This window comes from Phasianus colchicus, chromosome 6, assembly GCF_987193195.1.
Source record: "Phasianus colchicus chromosome 6, bPhaCol1.hap1.1, whole genome shotgun sequence".
Taxonomy (NCBI): Eukaryota; Metazoa; Chordata; class Aves; order Galliformes; family Phasianidae; genus Phasianus; species Phasianus colchicus.
In genome coordinates, this window is record NC_143441.1 from 18,221,445 (window position 1) to 18,239,085 (window position 17,641).

At 33.6% G+C, this 17,641-nt stretch overlaps 1 protein-coding gene across 1 annotated transcript in view; it reads right to left on the reverse strand.

The window, feature by feature from the left end:
• Positions 1 to 17,641, reverse strand: part of KCNH8 (potassium voltage-gated channel subfamily H member 8) — a 162,337-nt gene that overhangs the window by 50,293 nt on the left and 94,403 nt on the right. Inside the window, exons 6-7 of the mRNA XM_031590022.2 lie at positions 12,307 to 12,464; positions 7,619 to 7,826 (exon numbers count right to left, since the gene is read on the reverse strand). Of these exons, the coding sequence (XP_031445882.2) occupies positions 7,619 to 7,826; positions 12,307 to 12,464 (366 nt within the window). The remainder of the gene's footprint in view (positions 1 to 7,618; positions 7,827 to 12,306; positions 12,465 to 17,641) is intronic.

Here is a 17,641-nt window from a genome sequence, read left to right on the forward strand (position 1 = left end):
CATCCCCATTTTTTTCTTGACTGCAAATCCAATAGGGTGTTTAAGTCTTGGGGTACTTTGGGACAACTGAATAGCTCAGTCAGAAATCAAGATACGGCATGCAAAAGAAAACATAGTTTAATCAAGAAACTGAGCCTGTAGAAAAGAACAGCAGGGAAGAATGACAGAATAAAACTGACTAAACACTCAAAGCAGTTGAGGTATAGATTAATATTGAACTTAACACAAGGAGAACGTTTCAGTTTAGATCAGCAAAAATACTTTGGTTTACCTAAAACACTGTTTTGAGTATTCAAATGCAAAATTGAATTATTTCCACAAATAATTAATTTAAGTATATTTTAAAATTTAAAATTTATTTTAAATCCTGACAAGGTCTGTTATGTGTAGATCTGAAATGAGTGATACTTGTATGTGGAATTATTTAATAATTTACTTAAGATATCTATCATACTACAAAGAAATATAAATAGAAATTTGAAATTGTTAATTGGAAATTATATACTAATTAGAAATAAATTTTCAGCCAGATAAATTTAATTACTCCCAATATCCAAAATTGACAGGTAAATACACATACATTGACAGATGTATGTATATTCCACACAACAAAGAACCTTCAGTACAGTTGCCCCAGTAGAGATCAGTAGAGCACTATAATTCATTTTCCTAAATTGAAGATGTCAGTACTTATTCTAGATACAATTATATATTCTTTTCCCCTTTCTTAGAGCCATTTCTTCAAATTTAGATGGGACCATAGATCCAAAATCACAGATTCTGTTATCACTGACAATAAAATATCAAAATAACAATAATCAAAAACATAATTAAGCAAACATAAAAAGAGTTTAAAATCAAACATTCAGGTACCGAGGTGACAGATTAAAATGAACAGTTGATCGGAGCTGGTGAACGATGCCCTATGCAATTTAGTCAGCGGGAAGTTCATTCCCCCCCTGCAAGGATTCATAAATCTTCACATGCTATTTCTAACCTGATGAATGCGTGCTAAGGACCCAGGCTGAATCTTGCTGCCTGCCTGCCGGTGCAACTGTAGCTGCCAGCTGCAGTTGTTCCTAGGACTCCAGCTGTAGTTCAGTCTTAATGAACAAAATACTCATCACAATGACTGGATGTTGTTTTGTCATAGGTCCAGACTCAAATAGATAAATCAAGAAACCAGAAGCATGTATACTCATCAGCATGCATGGACTACTTACATTACCTGGGTCTGAAAAACAAGAATTCCTTAGCAATATAAATTTTTCCTGTGTCTTTTGCTAGCTGACACATCTGACAGCCTCAGTACACAGTGATTTGTCATAACACAGAATCTCCGCTTTCATAGATTTTTATGATTGAGCTACTCTGAACCACCTATCTGCACCCTGTGGGCATCATTCAAACACCTTGCCCTGCATCAAAATCTCTTACAGGACTTGCTGGGGAAGGTAGGTAGGAATTCATCTTCTTTCTCTCTCATCCACTACTGTACAGCTCTAGCCAATTTTATGGCAAAAGACAGAGTATGTAGACTATCATTTCACCTAATACCTCAATGGTAAAAAGAATCATAAAAGACTTAGGATTTCTGCTCTCAGCCTAGGAGAGTCCAACCTTTATCTCTGTCTTCATCTGAGCACTGGAGACCCTTGAAGGAGACTCCAGGTGTTGGAATCCTCTGTTGAAATATCATATCAGTTTGTTAAGAAAATAAGAAAAAGTATCAAGAAAGAGAGCTGCCTAGGAAGAACAAAAAGAGGAGAAACCTGTACACCAGGATATGGAGCTCTCTTTAAAAGATTTGCTTTGTATCTGCATCTTCTATACCCTAGACACATGTTCCAATGTCTGAACTCCACACTAAAGAAAAGTACAATTCAGTAACTGTCTTTCTTCCTCCTGTGGCTAAAAGAAATAAGTGGCTTCTGCTTAGTTTTTCACCAGAAATACCTGCTTCAGATCTGTGTGCTAGATCAAGACAACTCCAGGCTGCTGGTGTAGAGAGAGAGGATTGCATGAAGTGCTGCAAACAGCAGCAATCCTCACTACTACAGGTGCAACACTGAACAAACACAAGTAAACTATTAGGATACTCAACACTTCCATATTTACCAGTTTGGATCAATGCCATTTGAGGAATTTATACAATAAATTCAATTATGTGGTACATACAGTTCCTCAGTAACTACAAAACAATCTTATAACTTCCCTGCAGATGAAGTGAGGAATATAAACCCTCAGGGAAAGGGACAGAAATTACAACCCTATTTTCCACATTTCCTTCTGGTTCTACTTGGATGCTATGCACCTCATTCTGCACCAAAATCTTCCATTCACTGCCCCGAGAGATGATTCAGGGTATAAATCATTCATTGGGAGTCAGGTACCCAAGTCCCTTTAAGTTGTGATTGGAACTGTGTGATAGACAAAGTGGGTGGGGACAGTGTTCTGTTGTAGAGCAAGTGAACTACACTGGTTCAGATATGGTTGAGCTCTTATTTTCAGAAATGCAATAAATTACAAAACCTATATTAAGAGAGTAAAAACCTGAAAGGTGAATGGATATGTTCTATGGTGAAGAAAGCTATTTACTGACCTGCTTAAAGCTTCTCCCAAAGTAAAAACACTTGATTTTCTATAAAATCATTGGTTAGATATTCACTTATTTTGTTTATTTATTTTTACTTTAATAACAACTCCTTCATAGTATGAATGTTATAAGTTGTACAAGTTATACTGTAGTGCACTATTAAAAGTTTGCAGCTGAATTTCTGGTGGTCAACAAAGAATTTTCTCAAGACAGTTGCAGAAATTATACCTGGCTCCTTTGACTACCTTGGGCAAGAAGCTTACTGACCCTTGCTCTTCTCCTAATCTCCTCACTACATTCAAGACAGCTGAGTTTCAAAAGCTCCTTTGGTTCTCACCAGATGAATGCCTCTAGCAACAGGAAACATTTTCAGTATTATCTTCTGGTTGTAGAGACAGGTTTAAAGGCAATTTCTTGATAAAAATTTGAAGGGGAATAGTTCAATATGCAATTCAAAACAGTGTAGAGCCAATAAAGACCCTATAACGTAGTCTGATATCAGCTAAGCCTATAGAAACGAGAGACAACGTATTGGAGCAAAAGGAATTACAGTGGTGGGATCAGTCAGGTACCTCCACACAATTAAGCCTCTATTTTGTGTTCGTTAACTGAAAATTGATCTTATTTCCTCATTCTGTGTCTTACTGAAACATCTATTTCACCCATGAGAATGAATGAGGGGAACAACAGGAAATTTAATAACAAAAGATTTCAAAAAGCTGGAGAAGAAAAGCAGGAAAAGAAATAACAGTCTCAGGAGAGTGAGAATAACAAGTCCAGCAGTTGTGATTTCATCAGATACCAGAGTCAAGCTGCTGCACAGAATTACAGTTTTCTGAGGTGGGAAAACTTGCTGAGATAAAGATTTCTAGAGCCTTAAAGCTGTGCCCACACCATGTATTTTCCAAATACCCCACATAGTCAGTTAAAATATCAGTATTAGAACTATAGAATAGAGCTAGATTTTAACATTAGCAGTTTACTCAATGCCATCACATTCTGACAATTCAGAAGTAATATTTCTACGCATGACATCTTTCTTATTTTGCCACATGTTTAAATTTGTAAATGTATCCATGATTTTAAATTGATTCCAATGATATTATGTTCTGAATAAAGATGGGAAAAAAAAAAAAAAAAAAAAAGAATGAATGAAAAGAGAGAAAAACAGAACAAGAAGCAAAGTAAAAGAGAGAAAAGCAACAAAGGAAGAAAAAAAGAAGCAAGGAAGAAAAAACTAAAGAAAAAGTTTAAAATTGCAACCAATGAGAACAAAGCAAATACATTTTTTTGTTCTGTGTATTTTCACGAGGAGAACTTTCATTACTCCCATTGCTCCAATCCAAATCCAAATCCAAATTAAGGACCTCATCTTTTTAAATTAGCTAGAGAAAGAGATACACACAACAAACTGTTTTTCCCAATAAAGTCAATGTTGTGAGATTTGTGCTGTGATGCGTATTGGAGAGCACAGCAAGATCCCAAGTACTATGTTACAGTATTACAGTTTAAATGTCGGGTTTCAGTGTTAGCAAGACCTCAGTCTTGAATCTTTGCCATAAGATTTATAAGGAAGCACTAAAAGGAGGATGCTAAAAGCTTTAATTCTTCTCAAGAATAGATTCACATATAACAAGCAAAGAATTCTTATCATTCCTGGAGTGGGTTTTCCATCTTTGAACAAGAAGTACGGTATATTTCTCTGTATTTTAGCTGTTGTATGTTTTGCAGCATCCATGCCCAAGATACCACTTCTTCATGTAAACACTGGCTGAGACACTCCAGAGAAGACTAGAAAGCATACTTTCCAAAGGGGACACATATTATGTTTAAAGAAAAAGTAGAGGAATGTTATTTTTTTGTGCTGTACTTTTTTAGTGCTGATAATTACAATGCCTCCTAATGCCTGGAATAAACTTTATATACCAATGGAAAATTGAACCTCTATCTTTGGTATTAATGTAATAAAATCAGAAGTTTAAAAATGAAAACATATCAATACTGAACTAAGAATAACACTCCACTGCCCTGGCTGCATGAAGAAATGTGTTATACACATAATCCAAAAATGCACAAGAAGTGCCCTTTGTAGAAAAGAACAGAGTACTCTCTATGTCTTGCAATATCATTACCTTTATTATATCCCAAAGCAAGCTTTCTCCTGCTTGCATTATTTTGTTTCCCTTAAAAACCAAACAAAACAATCATAAAATATTTACTTGCTATGAGAGAGAACTGTAGAAATAACCTTTCTGACAGATATGGAACTGATACAATGTTGATTTGCTACACAATAACTGTGTAAGTTTTGCAGCAGGCACTGTAATGTAGTCTTTATTATACATACATAACATCTAATTTTTTCAGACTATCCATGAAAGTGGTAGAACAGCTTTCCAGGTAAAAATACACAAATACACTTCTAGAAACAACTGAAATAAAATCAGGCTGTAAGCTCAACATTTGTGCAGTTTCACCAGGTGGGAGGCTAAAGCTTAAGACTGTACTAGGCTTAGAACTGCCCTAGCCATTTCAACAAGAAGGTGTGTTGCATGCAGTTAAGCATGGAAAATCCCCGAGTCTCATGGTGAAACAAGCCATTGGTGGGAGGCTGTTAAGGAGCAGCTGCTGCCTAGGAGTCCCACTAGAGATGACTGATGTGTGGTAACCCATATACAGCATTCTTCACTGAGACACAAATGAGACTTCAGCAAAATTATTCTGTTCTGAGTAAACTGCTTTGTTCTAAGGAGGTAGCTGGGACATTTGCTTGTTATTGCCATTGCCCAAGAGAGAACAAAACCAAAGCATGAAAGTTAATATTTTTATTGCAATAAATGCCAAGAGTCCCAGGTGAGATGAGGAAATTTTCCTAAGATGAAGAGCTCAGGGAACAGGGAGCAACTACATGGGGAGTGCTGCCAGCAGCCCCACCTGGGGAGCGAGGATGAAGCCCTTACTCAACACTGGGACTGCAACAAGTGCTTTGAAATGGTCTATCGTTTGTGGCCTACATAAACTGTTAATGTTTTTCGTTGGTTTTTTTTGTTTGTTTCTTTGCTTTTTTTCACAGCTATTTCTCAGCAGAAAGACTTTCATTTTTATTACTATTATTTCTAGATTTGTTTTCTTCTTTTATCAGCATTTGCCCAATTTCTGCACAGTGGGATTTCTTTGTGCATCCTCCCCTACAGCTGCAGTCTTTTCTTTGAAAGGTTTGCACCGTGTGAGGAGTTCAGCAGTTCACAGACCTGGTTTATAAAGGCAAGGAGAAATAAACAACCAACTAGAAGAATAAAAGGATTTCACAAACTTTTAAGTAATGTATGAGCAAACTGGAGAGGTGTATTTATGTGATCTTCTTTCTTCTTTTCCTCTTCCTGACACAGCATCCTCACCTCATTCTGAGTTCAGGCTTTTTTAACATATTTATCATTTTCCTTTCAGACTTATCTTTATTAGATGATATTTAATGGGTTTAAGAGAAAAGAAAGAAGGAAATTAAAGGAGAATAATACGTGATACTGCAGTCAAATCCAACTTACTGAGCCTTAGGTCAGAGGTGTTTGCATCATTCCAACAAATATTTTTCCCACTAGGAAACTCTGACTCACCGTCAGACTGTTTATGCAGTCTTTTCCTCTCATAGATATCTTATATCATTTAAATTATTTATATATTATTTAATTGTCTCTTTAGTATTTAACAGCATAAAGAAAACTAGCAAGACTTTCTTCATCTAATTTTTTCTTCATTTAATTTTATCATTTGTCTTGCTTCCCCTCCTGATTCTGTTATCACATTATGGATTTTAAGTGAAAGGTAACGTAAGTAAAATCAAAAAGATAAAGCACAAGGAACCAGAAAGCAAAAAGAAAAAAAAGAGATGTTTATTATTGATATGCCATCTGAGAAAGACAGTAAAACATATGCACCTCTACAGTAAAGCCAAATTACCCACATGGAAAGATGTGGGGCATTATCATCAGCACTATCAGGCAACACACCTTTAGCAGCATGTCAGAACTCGTGACATCAGGATCCTATACACAGTTTATAGTTTTCTCATTATACCAACACACCTGGATGCAACCTTTAGAAATAACAACAACCACCTTTATAAATAATCTGAAAAGTTTAAAATCTAAATAGTAAAACTGGAATGTTCAAAGAAACCAGAAGGAAATCCGAGGTGGAAACTAAATGTTGGATCATACTTGAAAGGTTCAGTACCATCTCTGCATTATCAGACGTGTTGCCTTCTATGTAAAAATAGCAAAGATTGAAAATAAGCTAAATAATATTTCCAGAGGGAGTTTTTAATGGAAAGGCTTTTCAAGATCTGTCTGTTTCACTGCATAGTAAAGAATAATCAGCACTCACAGAGGAATCTCTCTACTCAGAAATTGCCTAATGTGCTAAAAGATGAACTTTCTTGTCTATTCTTTGTACAGCTTGTCCAGCCCTTTTCTATCCAGTTTCTGGATTTTCCAAACATGGAAACACTTGTAAAAATTTCACTGTTTTCAGCATTTTGAATGGGGGGAGGGGAAGGGGAGAAGAACAGAGAGAAGATCTCCTACTCCCATTATTCCTCCACACTTAAAACCAATTAATTGAAACTATGCCAAAGAAAGATAGTGTTTAAATACACAGTATTTAGAGATTGAGGAAGAATTGTTCTTTCTTATCTAAGCAGACAGAAATTTGCTTCTCAGTTGAAAATTTACAGAAGATTTCTTAGAAACCAAATTTTCAAAATCCTCAGAAACATAAATTGCATTGTATTTATATGACATGAAACCAAGTCCATATTTTTTAGTGCAATTTTCTGTCCCTTACTTGATTGGTAATCAAAATTACAGGATTTAAGCAATTCATTTTCTCTGCAATCACCATTAAGTAATTGTATATGGTTAAACAAAACCAAGCTTATAAATATATTTTTATATATTTACACACACACATATATATGTATATGTGCACACATATACACTTATGCATACGGTAGAAAAAACTTACCTATGTCCCAGGTAAGGGGGTTATTCTGTTCCATCTCCCTTTTCCCAATGACATACCAAATGCAGGCCATCCAGTGAGCAAGCAAGGCAAACATGGACATGAGAAGCGTAAGAACAATTGTGCTGTGCTGGGAGTAACGATCCAACTTCTGAAGGAGACGCAAGAGGCGTAACAATCGCACCGTCTTTAGGAGGTGAACGAGGGAAACCTAGAAGAACAGAAAGAAAAACAACTTGTCAGCTCTTGCCATCTATTGCATACTTTTCTTGTTGCAGTGAAAGGAAATTACCTTGTAAATCTGTTTTTACTTTTGTTGTGCACATAGATATTTACTACTTCTGATTTAACCATACAAACTTGAAATACTGGCAGATTTTTCCTTCTGACTTTTTAATGTAATGTCTTCTTTTTGTTTTCTTAAAAAAAAAAAACAAACAAAAAACAAAAAACAACAAAAAAACTTGTACTAAAGCAGATCTTTCACTGCTCTAGAAAAAAAAAAAAACCAAAAAAATTATCAGATTGACTAAGGTTCAACTTCAATACAAAGCTACAACATAAACAAACTCACAATGATTTTCAGTTTTTGCTAGTAGCCAAACAGTAGGCAGAACTCAACTATATGTGAGATAAAACTATCTTAATAATTAAACTTGGAAGAGACAAGAAGATAAACCAGATGTTTTGCAGAGAAAAGAAGCAGAGAGATAAGCAAAGACTCAGAAGCTTTGCATGAGATTTACTTGGCTTACATTTCAGCTGTTTGCAGGTGTTAGCAAAAAATATGCAGATGAGGATCCAAAGTGTTTTTATTTTTCAAAAATTAAATAGGCATAATTGCCATAAATAATAAGGGTGTTTTTTTTTACTTCATGAATGAGATATTAGTATTAACATCTACTAGATGCCTGACTGATATACACACCAACAAACTGAAAGAAAAATAGCATCAAACTTGACATTTATTCTCATAGTACGCCCTGAGAACCCCAATCAGCTCTCTGAAAATAGAGTCTAAAGACCTATACGGATCAATATCCATTTCTAATCCAGAATAATCTGAAGCTAAAGTTTCCTAATTCTACCAACAGAACTAATAACTTGAAATCTTAATTTCATAGGTGTGTGTTTGCTAACAACTAGGTGCAAACTGACTGCTAAATTTTGTAACAGAGATTATTTTATACTTATTCAGGAAGATCTAATGTATCATTGATTTCATTCTGCTCTCAAGAATTAAGAGTTTAAATGGAAAAACTATTAGAAAATATCTTACATTCTTTTTACCCTTTTTTACTTACACAGTTTTGATAATGTAGAATCATGCACACTTCACTACCCATTTTTTCTTTTTTTTTTCCCCTCAAGAATTTATACATTTTTCCTTACAGATATGATGGAGGAAAAAAAAAATTCAACAGATTAAATTAACGCTCATACTTTGAATTCACAGCTGCAAGGTAGCACACAAAAATTACACGGTCTTTTATTTTTGCGATTACTTTATGTTAATATGAACGAGAATATTTGCAAGTTTGAGGCAGAAGGCAGTAATATATTTGAGAGAATTGGCTTATTTGTATTAATATAACCTCATTACAATTAAAATATAATTATTACAATTGAATGTCATGCTCACCACCGTAACTGACTATTTCTGTAATAAAATGTTCCCTCAAAACTTTTTCTTTCCTGTCTGAATTTTTCTCTCTCTCACTAGCTTTCTTCAGTCAAATATGGTTCTGTTTGTTGTACGCTCAATAGAAAAGGACCTTTTTCATGAGCGACACTCACAGGTGTTGCAGTAGCATATAGATGAATATACAGATGGTATATATTTGCTGTGGACTTCACAATGGAGCCCTCAGCTTTGCCTACATTCTGTCACAGCACAAACAAATAATGATATCTGAGGTGAGATTAACTAGTTTCCTATAAATAAGAAATATCAAAAGAACTGTTAAAACAGTAAGTGCACTCAACCAGTTATTACCCATGACTAAATTATAACCATTTTTATTAAGTTAAAAAAACACTCTTAGGTATATAAACAGCAAATGAGATATATTTTTTTAAATTGGAGATACTTTATTTTAATGCCTAAAGTCTGCCTCATTCCAAAATAATTTGCTCATAAATTTGAACACAGATGTAATTAATCATACATAATTGTAATGAATTTCCTCATTAGTCATGCCAAAAACTTGGCTTCTCTTGTGCCTAATCTGTCATTGGAAAACCTCAAATAGCATCAGTCAGCTTTCTTTTCTATGTCATAAATTTAGACAGACAAAATGAGGAGTCAGCGCTCATACTTGTTCTGTGTAGATTTTGCTCTGTCCACAGACATAAAGCCATGTAAATTTTCCATTTGCTTAATCCTTTTAGACTAGGCAGGCTAACCTTTTTCTGTCAAAATGACAGAGTCAGAATTTTATCTAAAATCAACAAAAATTCAATTATGGCATTCTGTGATACTGAGAAATGTTGAGAAATAAAGTTGCTGTGAGTTAGTAAGGGAGTTGTCTACTTGGAAGCATCATCTCCGATGCAAAAAAAAAAAAAAAAAAAAAAAAAAAGTGTCAGTCTTTAATCTTTTTTTGTCTGCCTGGTTATCTGGCTTTCCTAAACAATCTTCTTGCTCTATACCACCACTAGTCACTCAGAGAGAAGCAAATTAAATCAGGAACACAGGCTCCCCAGGGAAGAGGTCAGAGCAACAAGCCTGCCAGAGTTGAAAGACACATTTGGATAATGTTCTTAGAAGTATGGTTTGAATTTTGGGTGGTCCCATGTGGAAACACGAGTTGGAATCTATGACCCTTATGGGTACTTTCCAGTTCAGAATATTGCATGTTTCTATTATTTTATTATTAACAGTAAAAAACATTTTATTTCAGCAGCATTTTACACATTTCCACGGTTGAAGGGATCCCTTCTATCTGATGAACACAGGGATGGGAAGAGCTAGCATCTCATCAGTCACAGAGGCTAGGAATGAACATGACTGAAGTCTCTGAAGGTTCACCAATTAGTGATAGTGCAGGATTCTTGTAGGGCGTAAAGGTAGTAGGGACAATTCTTACAGTTTCACTTCTATTTCCAAGAATCGTAATACACTTCACCACTCTGAACACACTCTAACTACACAAATCTTCAAGAAAAGGGTGATACATATGTGCTATATATGCATAGGCATTTACAGAACTCTATGTAGCTTGGAGAATATAAAGCACCCCTTAAGAGCTGGCCTTTCTGCTGGGCCTGAACAGCAAAAGAGTGAGATGCTTCCTGATGCCTCTTCTCACTGCTCTGTCAAGGCAACATCTGAGAGTCAATGGAATGAAAATCTGAGAACAAACATGAGGAAATGGCTTGTTAAATTAATAAAGTCTAAAAACAAGGGAAAGTGATTAAAAACTCCCCCCCGAATCTCAAAATTGTTGATGTTCATTGTTATGAACATGCAAATGAAGGAACCAGACTGTAGCTAGGAAAAACCTTTAACAACATATTTAACTCTTGGAGCATACAAGAAGCTATGTGTGTCAGTCAATGCTAATTTCTAGGTCAACATAGCGACATAGTGTTTATTACTTGGAGCTTAGTATTGGAACTCAATTTATCCTTAATTATCTAAAGAATTTTCTATGAAAAAAGAAGAATATTTAGTGTCCCTGAATATCCTTAGTTGCCATGTTAGTGACCTTATTACTGAAAAATGTTAAAGGATTAAGTGGAGAGCAGATATGTGCTAATCAAATGACAGTAATATATTGAATTCTATGACATTTTAATTGCAAAAATAATTGTTGGATAAAAGAAAGCATATCAGTCTTCTCAAATATAAAAACAAAATCATTTTTGTTTTTTCCTTTTCTTCCTGAATAAAAAGTTCATACTTTAGTCATTCAATGAAAAATTTATAATAGAAGTTAAAACAACAGAATTCTAGTGGCTGTTTGGTTTTAATGCAAGAAACAAACTGAGATAGAACTGGATTTAAACAGATTAAACTCTGCTTTTTAAAAAAGAGGACTGAAGAACATGAGATTATCAATTGCCACATTTTAAAAGATTTAAGTAAAAAAGAAAAAATTAAAAGAAAAAAAATGAAAAGGGACATCGCTGAAGTTAATGAATGAATAAAAACAAACAGGATACCTCCTTACATAGGAATAGAATAAGAATATTATAATATTTATTACAATATTTTCAAAGTTGCTTATCAGTTGCTCATTAAATGCCTAATAAAGCTCAACTGAAACCAAAGCTAAAGTTAATAATGACTGTAACAGGTATTAGAACACAAAAATTATGAATCATGACATGTTTTTGCATTAAATGACCAGCAGTAAAAAGAAAGAAGATACCCTGTTGATTGAAAAATGCATCTTACTGGCCAAAACAATGTTTTACTTTCATGATAATGGATGATCACTGTAACACTCAGTCTCTGAATATTTTTAACCAACATTAAATAAACAATATTACTTCCTTCAGTGTTCAATGTGAAAACATACTACTGAACTGCAAAAGACACAAATATAATTCAGTTCATTAAGTTTTAGCCACATCTGAAAAACAAAGGAAAACAAACAATAAGAAGAAACAACAACAACAAAAAACACATACACAGTCTCCTCTGAAAAAAAAATCTATTAAAAAAGATTATAGTTTGTACTTACCACAGTGACGTTGAAAGCGTAAAGAAGATCAAAGGGAAGCGCAGCAATTAAATCAATTATAAACCAGGTAGTCACGTAATGGATACAAATAGATCTTGCTTCAAATATAACTTGGCCAGATTTGCTGACATATGTTGTTCGGAAATTCAGAATAATATCTGCTTGACAAAGAAGGAACAGAGTCAGAGACAGTGATTTCTTTGCTCCTGGGGATAGCAATCTCCACAATATTTATTGTTTTCTTTATGCATACTTAAGAAGCCCATGCAATATTCTGGTAAGAAGTCCATATACATCGAGTTAATACAATTGTTTCACAAATTCATTCTTTGCAAAAGAATGTTTAAAACATTTAAATCTCACTGATTTCAAAGGAAGCTGGAATTAAAAAATACATTGCTCTTTAAATAATACCAAGTACAGCACAGTACAGTATCCAACTGTATCTTTATGAAAAATGAAGTTATATTTGTTGTGCATAGATCCTGTTGTGTTTTTTTTTCTTTAAAAAGAAAATATTAATTACTTTATTTAAAATGTGCAACTGAAACTTTCTTTTAGTGGTTGCTGTCCAGCAAGATGACAAATAATGTCATTCGCAAGAGTAGACATTTTGTTGACAGAAGAAAAATGCTGAATTCATTTGAAAGAATGTTTTTTGGTTATGACAATGATTGTAAGAGAGATATGAATTGCTTCATGGTTTGTGCATTTTGCATGTTCTTATCTAATGTTGCAAGATGAGTGTCTCTCAATATGAGATATAGTTTTGAAGTCTTGCCAAAACGTATTAAAACAATTAAAGAAAAGTTCAGCTTTTGACAACAAAGTCTCATTTATTTTCACATCCTACAAGATGAAGACTATAATCTGTCCTCAAGCTATGCACCCAGTTTCTACCAATATTAGCATGAACTACTTGTAAAACTTTTACAGTGTCAGAAAAGAGCGCAGCCAACCATAAAGGCTGGTGTTTTACAGCAAGATAATTAGTCAACTGCCTTGCAAAATCTAATATCTTGCCTTGAAGACCATGTAATAAAAGAAAAGGATGTGATCCCAAGTGTCAGGAAGACATTCAGAATGTAATTGTTTTTCTCACAATAATAGAAAAGCTTCAAGGTGATGCTCTTGGCAGCCTGAAAACCAGTGGACTTTCTTTAATGTCGAATTCATGGGGCAGCTTTCTAGATATTTATCCAGCATGTAATAGACTTGTCAGCTGTGTCATTTGTAATCCATGTAACCTATTATTAAGTGTTACAAGGAGGAAACTGCATTCTTTGTGCCCTCTGCCTCTGTTCATGGCTGCAATGACAGCACTGACTTCTTTCTGTCTGCAGGATGATTCACAAGAAGACATGTTTTCAGCTGCTTATTCTACACATCACTCTTGTATAGATGTGGCAGCAGCTGCTGAGAGCTGGCTCCTCACCATGAATGAGAAGGACTGTGCAGGTGACTGGGGAGTATTTGTTGCACCAAGCAGATGTTTCCTATAGCCTCTTAGAAAGGGAAAACAGAAATGCCAAATAGAAAAACCTACAAGCCAAATCCAGTCTTGCCCACCAACAGAGATGAAGTTATAGGAATAAAATGCATGCCTTGTAAACAGAAACAAAGACAGAATGAAAGAATTACATAGGTTTAGTAGATATTATAGTTCTCTTTGGATGTAGATATTTCCTTTCCTCACAGCTAATTTCTGTCTGCTGGTTAAAGCTGCACCAGTTCAGCACATTCCTGAAAAAGGTTCATGAAGTCCTAAACTACAAGCACATCTTAAATTTTATCTCTTCAGAGATAAACTTGACCAACAGTAACAGTACTAATATTGGTTTTTTAAAAAATTATTTTTAACTATAATCCAAACTTTGTCAGAACTAAGAAATATGCAGTAGTAGGATTATTGTTCCTTTTACTCTTTGATCTCTATGTGATTTACAGAGCCTAAAAATATTTCTTCCTGCTCTGTACATGAGAATGAATACCCAGTTTCTGATATACCATTTATTCTGCAATTGTCATTCAATGCAATGGTAAAAACCAGTATGCATGAATTAATAGACTCTGCTTGGGCAGCAAAATGAAAAAAAAAAATGAGCATATAACCTTATGGTTTATTTGAAAAAACAAAGCTTTAAAAATCAAAAATACACTTATATAGAAAATGTACACTGAAAATGAACTAATTAAATATTATGCAGCTCAAATTAAATGAGCCACAATTTCTTGAATTAGGATTATTCAAAAACTAATTTTTCATCCTTAAAGAAAGGACAGTTCCGACATGTACTTTGCAATTTTGTAAACAATCAAAAAAAAAAAAATAAAAATAAAAAATCAGTAGTTCCAATTCTAAAATAATTTGGTACTTTATGTATTGCTTTTATGCTTTTCAGTGTGGATGGAGAAGTTATTTTTCAGCTGTATTTCGTCCTGTCTTCCACATTCATGTGTTTTCTTCTACTTTGGCAAAAAGATACGGACACAAAAAACAGATATACATTTCTTTTTAAGGACAATTTTGTCTACAAAAAGAGAGGCAATTTCTGAAAAATAAAATCTATTCATACACTGTAGAATGAAAAACATGGCATCACAAGTACCTTTAGATTCAGATATATATTCACTTTTCTGCATGCCTACTAATAAAAATTCTTACATGTCTTTAAAAAATAATTGGCTAACATGGAATTACAAATGATATGCTAATGTGGGATAAATTATGTTGCAATCTTTTATAATGTGGTGAAAAACCTATTTTTATCTGAAGATCAGTTACTGTTTGGATCTTGAAAACATGATCTTACCATAAATTTACACTTTGAAATTGTAACACAATGTATGATACACACTTGGAAGTATTAAAAAAAACTTTCTTGAAGACCCCAAGTGTTTTCTCAACACATATGATTTGAACAAATTTTAGGTATTGATATTCAGATCATTAAAGAAAAAAAACGTCTTGTTAGTTTTAGAAACAAAACTAAAAAGCCTCCACAAAACTGTAAGATACAAAGTAATTTAGCAAATGTAAGAATAAATGTAGAATAGTTCAGTGACTGTCAAGATTACAAGTCTGAAATTGAATTTCCAGTATTATTTTCTGATACATCTTCAAGAAATTTGAGAAATGTCAACAATATAGAAATTTACCAGGATAATTTTAATAATTCAAAGGGAGACACAAAAAAAAAAATAAAAGTGAACTCTAAAAATGATACTCTAGAAACCATAAGCTTTCTTAACCACAGGAAAATGGTAGAACAGATCATTCTGGCATATATTCTAAATGTGTAGTAATAAAAATACATCTTAAACTGATGCCATGAGTGAGTGAAAATGTGAATGATGTGAAATAAAAATGCTGTTTTTTGCTATGAAAATTATGTCTGCTTGATATAGCTATCAAACTAGCTGATTTCTGCAGAATAGTTTCTCATTGTTTTGTTAGTTTATTGGACATCCACATTTTTCAAGGTAGTGCAGAGTCTTTACACAAAATGACTTAGACACGAATATGAGACTATTTGGTTTCATAGATTGTGTTCTTACATGCTAAAATTGGATTATATTTTAAGATATATTCTTAAAGCTACAAAAATATTTTGTAACTATCGTTATGGTATTAAAATGTGAAATTGGAATGATTTCATATATTTCAAAATGAGCAAAAGTGTGCATTCAGCTCCACATGGGTGCAGTATAGTCAGCTGCCTACTATTCACATTAACACATCAGCATGGTAGCACCAACCACATGCATAACTAATTCATGTATACTTAGTTGATATATGTAAGAAAAAAATTTAAGGATATTTTCTCACAAGTTAAAGTATTTCTCAGTAGTTCAAGTTACAGAGCTTTGAAAACATAAAAGACAGAAATATTACATTTTCTCCAACTGACAACATGAGCTCTATAAAAAAAAAAGAGATGAAACTTCTCATTCTCATTACTCAGAAACATCCATTTTGTAGTTACCAAGGTTAAAAAATGGATTTGCTTAGTTATCGCACATTAGTATTTTTGAGAAAACTAAAGCTTTAACAGAAAAGGAGATAAACACTTGCTTTAAATTCCCATACCAAAGGCTTATCAATGTACATATGCAATTCAGTGTTCCAGACTGAAGAGATTATTTTCTGTACAGCATTTCTGCCTTCTGTTCAAAGCAATTTAGGAAAGCAGTCCCACATAACTTTTACAGATACATAAAATCAAATAGAAAATGGCAAGTGCTTCTTTCTGCATCCAATTCATTAAATAAAAGTCCAGAGGGAAGTAGTTGAGTATGATCTATCTTTTATTTCTTGATAGCTCTGCAAGCTGTACTTGGGTGTAAAGAGTTTCTTTGGGCAACTTTATTGACAACGTAACTGCTCTGTGAATAGGACTAAATGAGGAAGCTGAAGAGGGGGAAGGGGATGGAACAGCTCTTAAGCTAAACTACTTCTAAAAGCACAAAAAATCTTTAACAGAAATTTAAAAGTGAGCATTTAGCCCAGAAGATTTTAGTTTTAGGAATGATATATTCCTCAGTCTTTTGGGAATTGCTGTTTAAGAATTGGAACATTAACATTTTTTTACTTCTTTACTGTTTTCTTATGATTAAAACTTTAAGAAACAAGGACAGTGAGCAAATTGAGACAACAAGGATTAAACATCAGCAAACTGTGCAATAGCCTACTCTGAAAATACCTATTCAATATTTAATATTTAACAATATATATAACATTTATATAACACTTTTATGATATTTATATAACATGTATATAATATTTATATTCAATATGTTGTAGCTCACTGTGCACTAGCTTCCACCTACAGATGACATTAATCTATGTTAAGAACATACACAGTTTGAAATTCAATGTGAGTATCAATAATATAACACCTCAGAGATTCCAGACAGCTCCACCGTATCAGAACTATCAGTTTTCCTTAGTTATGTAAGCATTGAAGTTTTGTTATGGATGCCCTGAGATGAGGTGAGCATAAATGAAGTGAATGTAATAACTTTGGAGACTAACTAGTTCAAAAATTTTCTATAAGATATATGTCAAATATATTATCCATACATATGCTGTAACAATCAACTTCATCCTGTGCAAGCTTCATACTTAAAGCTGTATTTGATACATTTGTTTCAGACTGGTATGAGAACTAGTCTCCTTTCTTAAAGCTAAAAGAGTAATGAACAAACCATTTATTATTAAGCATTATTACTGTACAAAAATATTTCTGAAGCAAAGTCATCTCACTGAATTTTTCCATTTACATTAGAAAAACATCATTTTAAATGATATTACAAGATATGTGGATCATGTAAT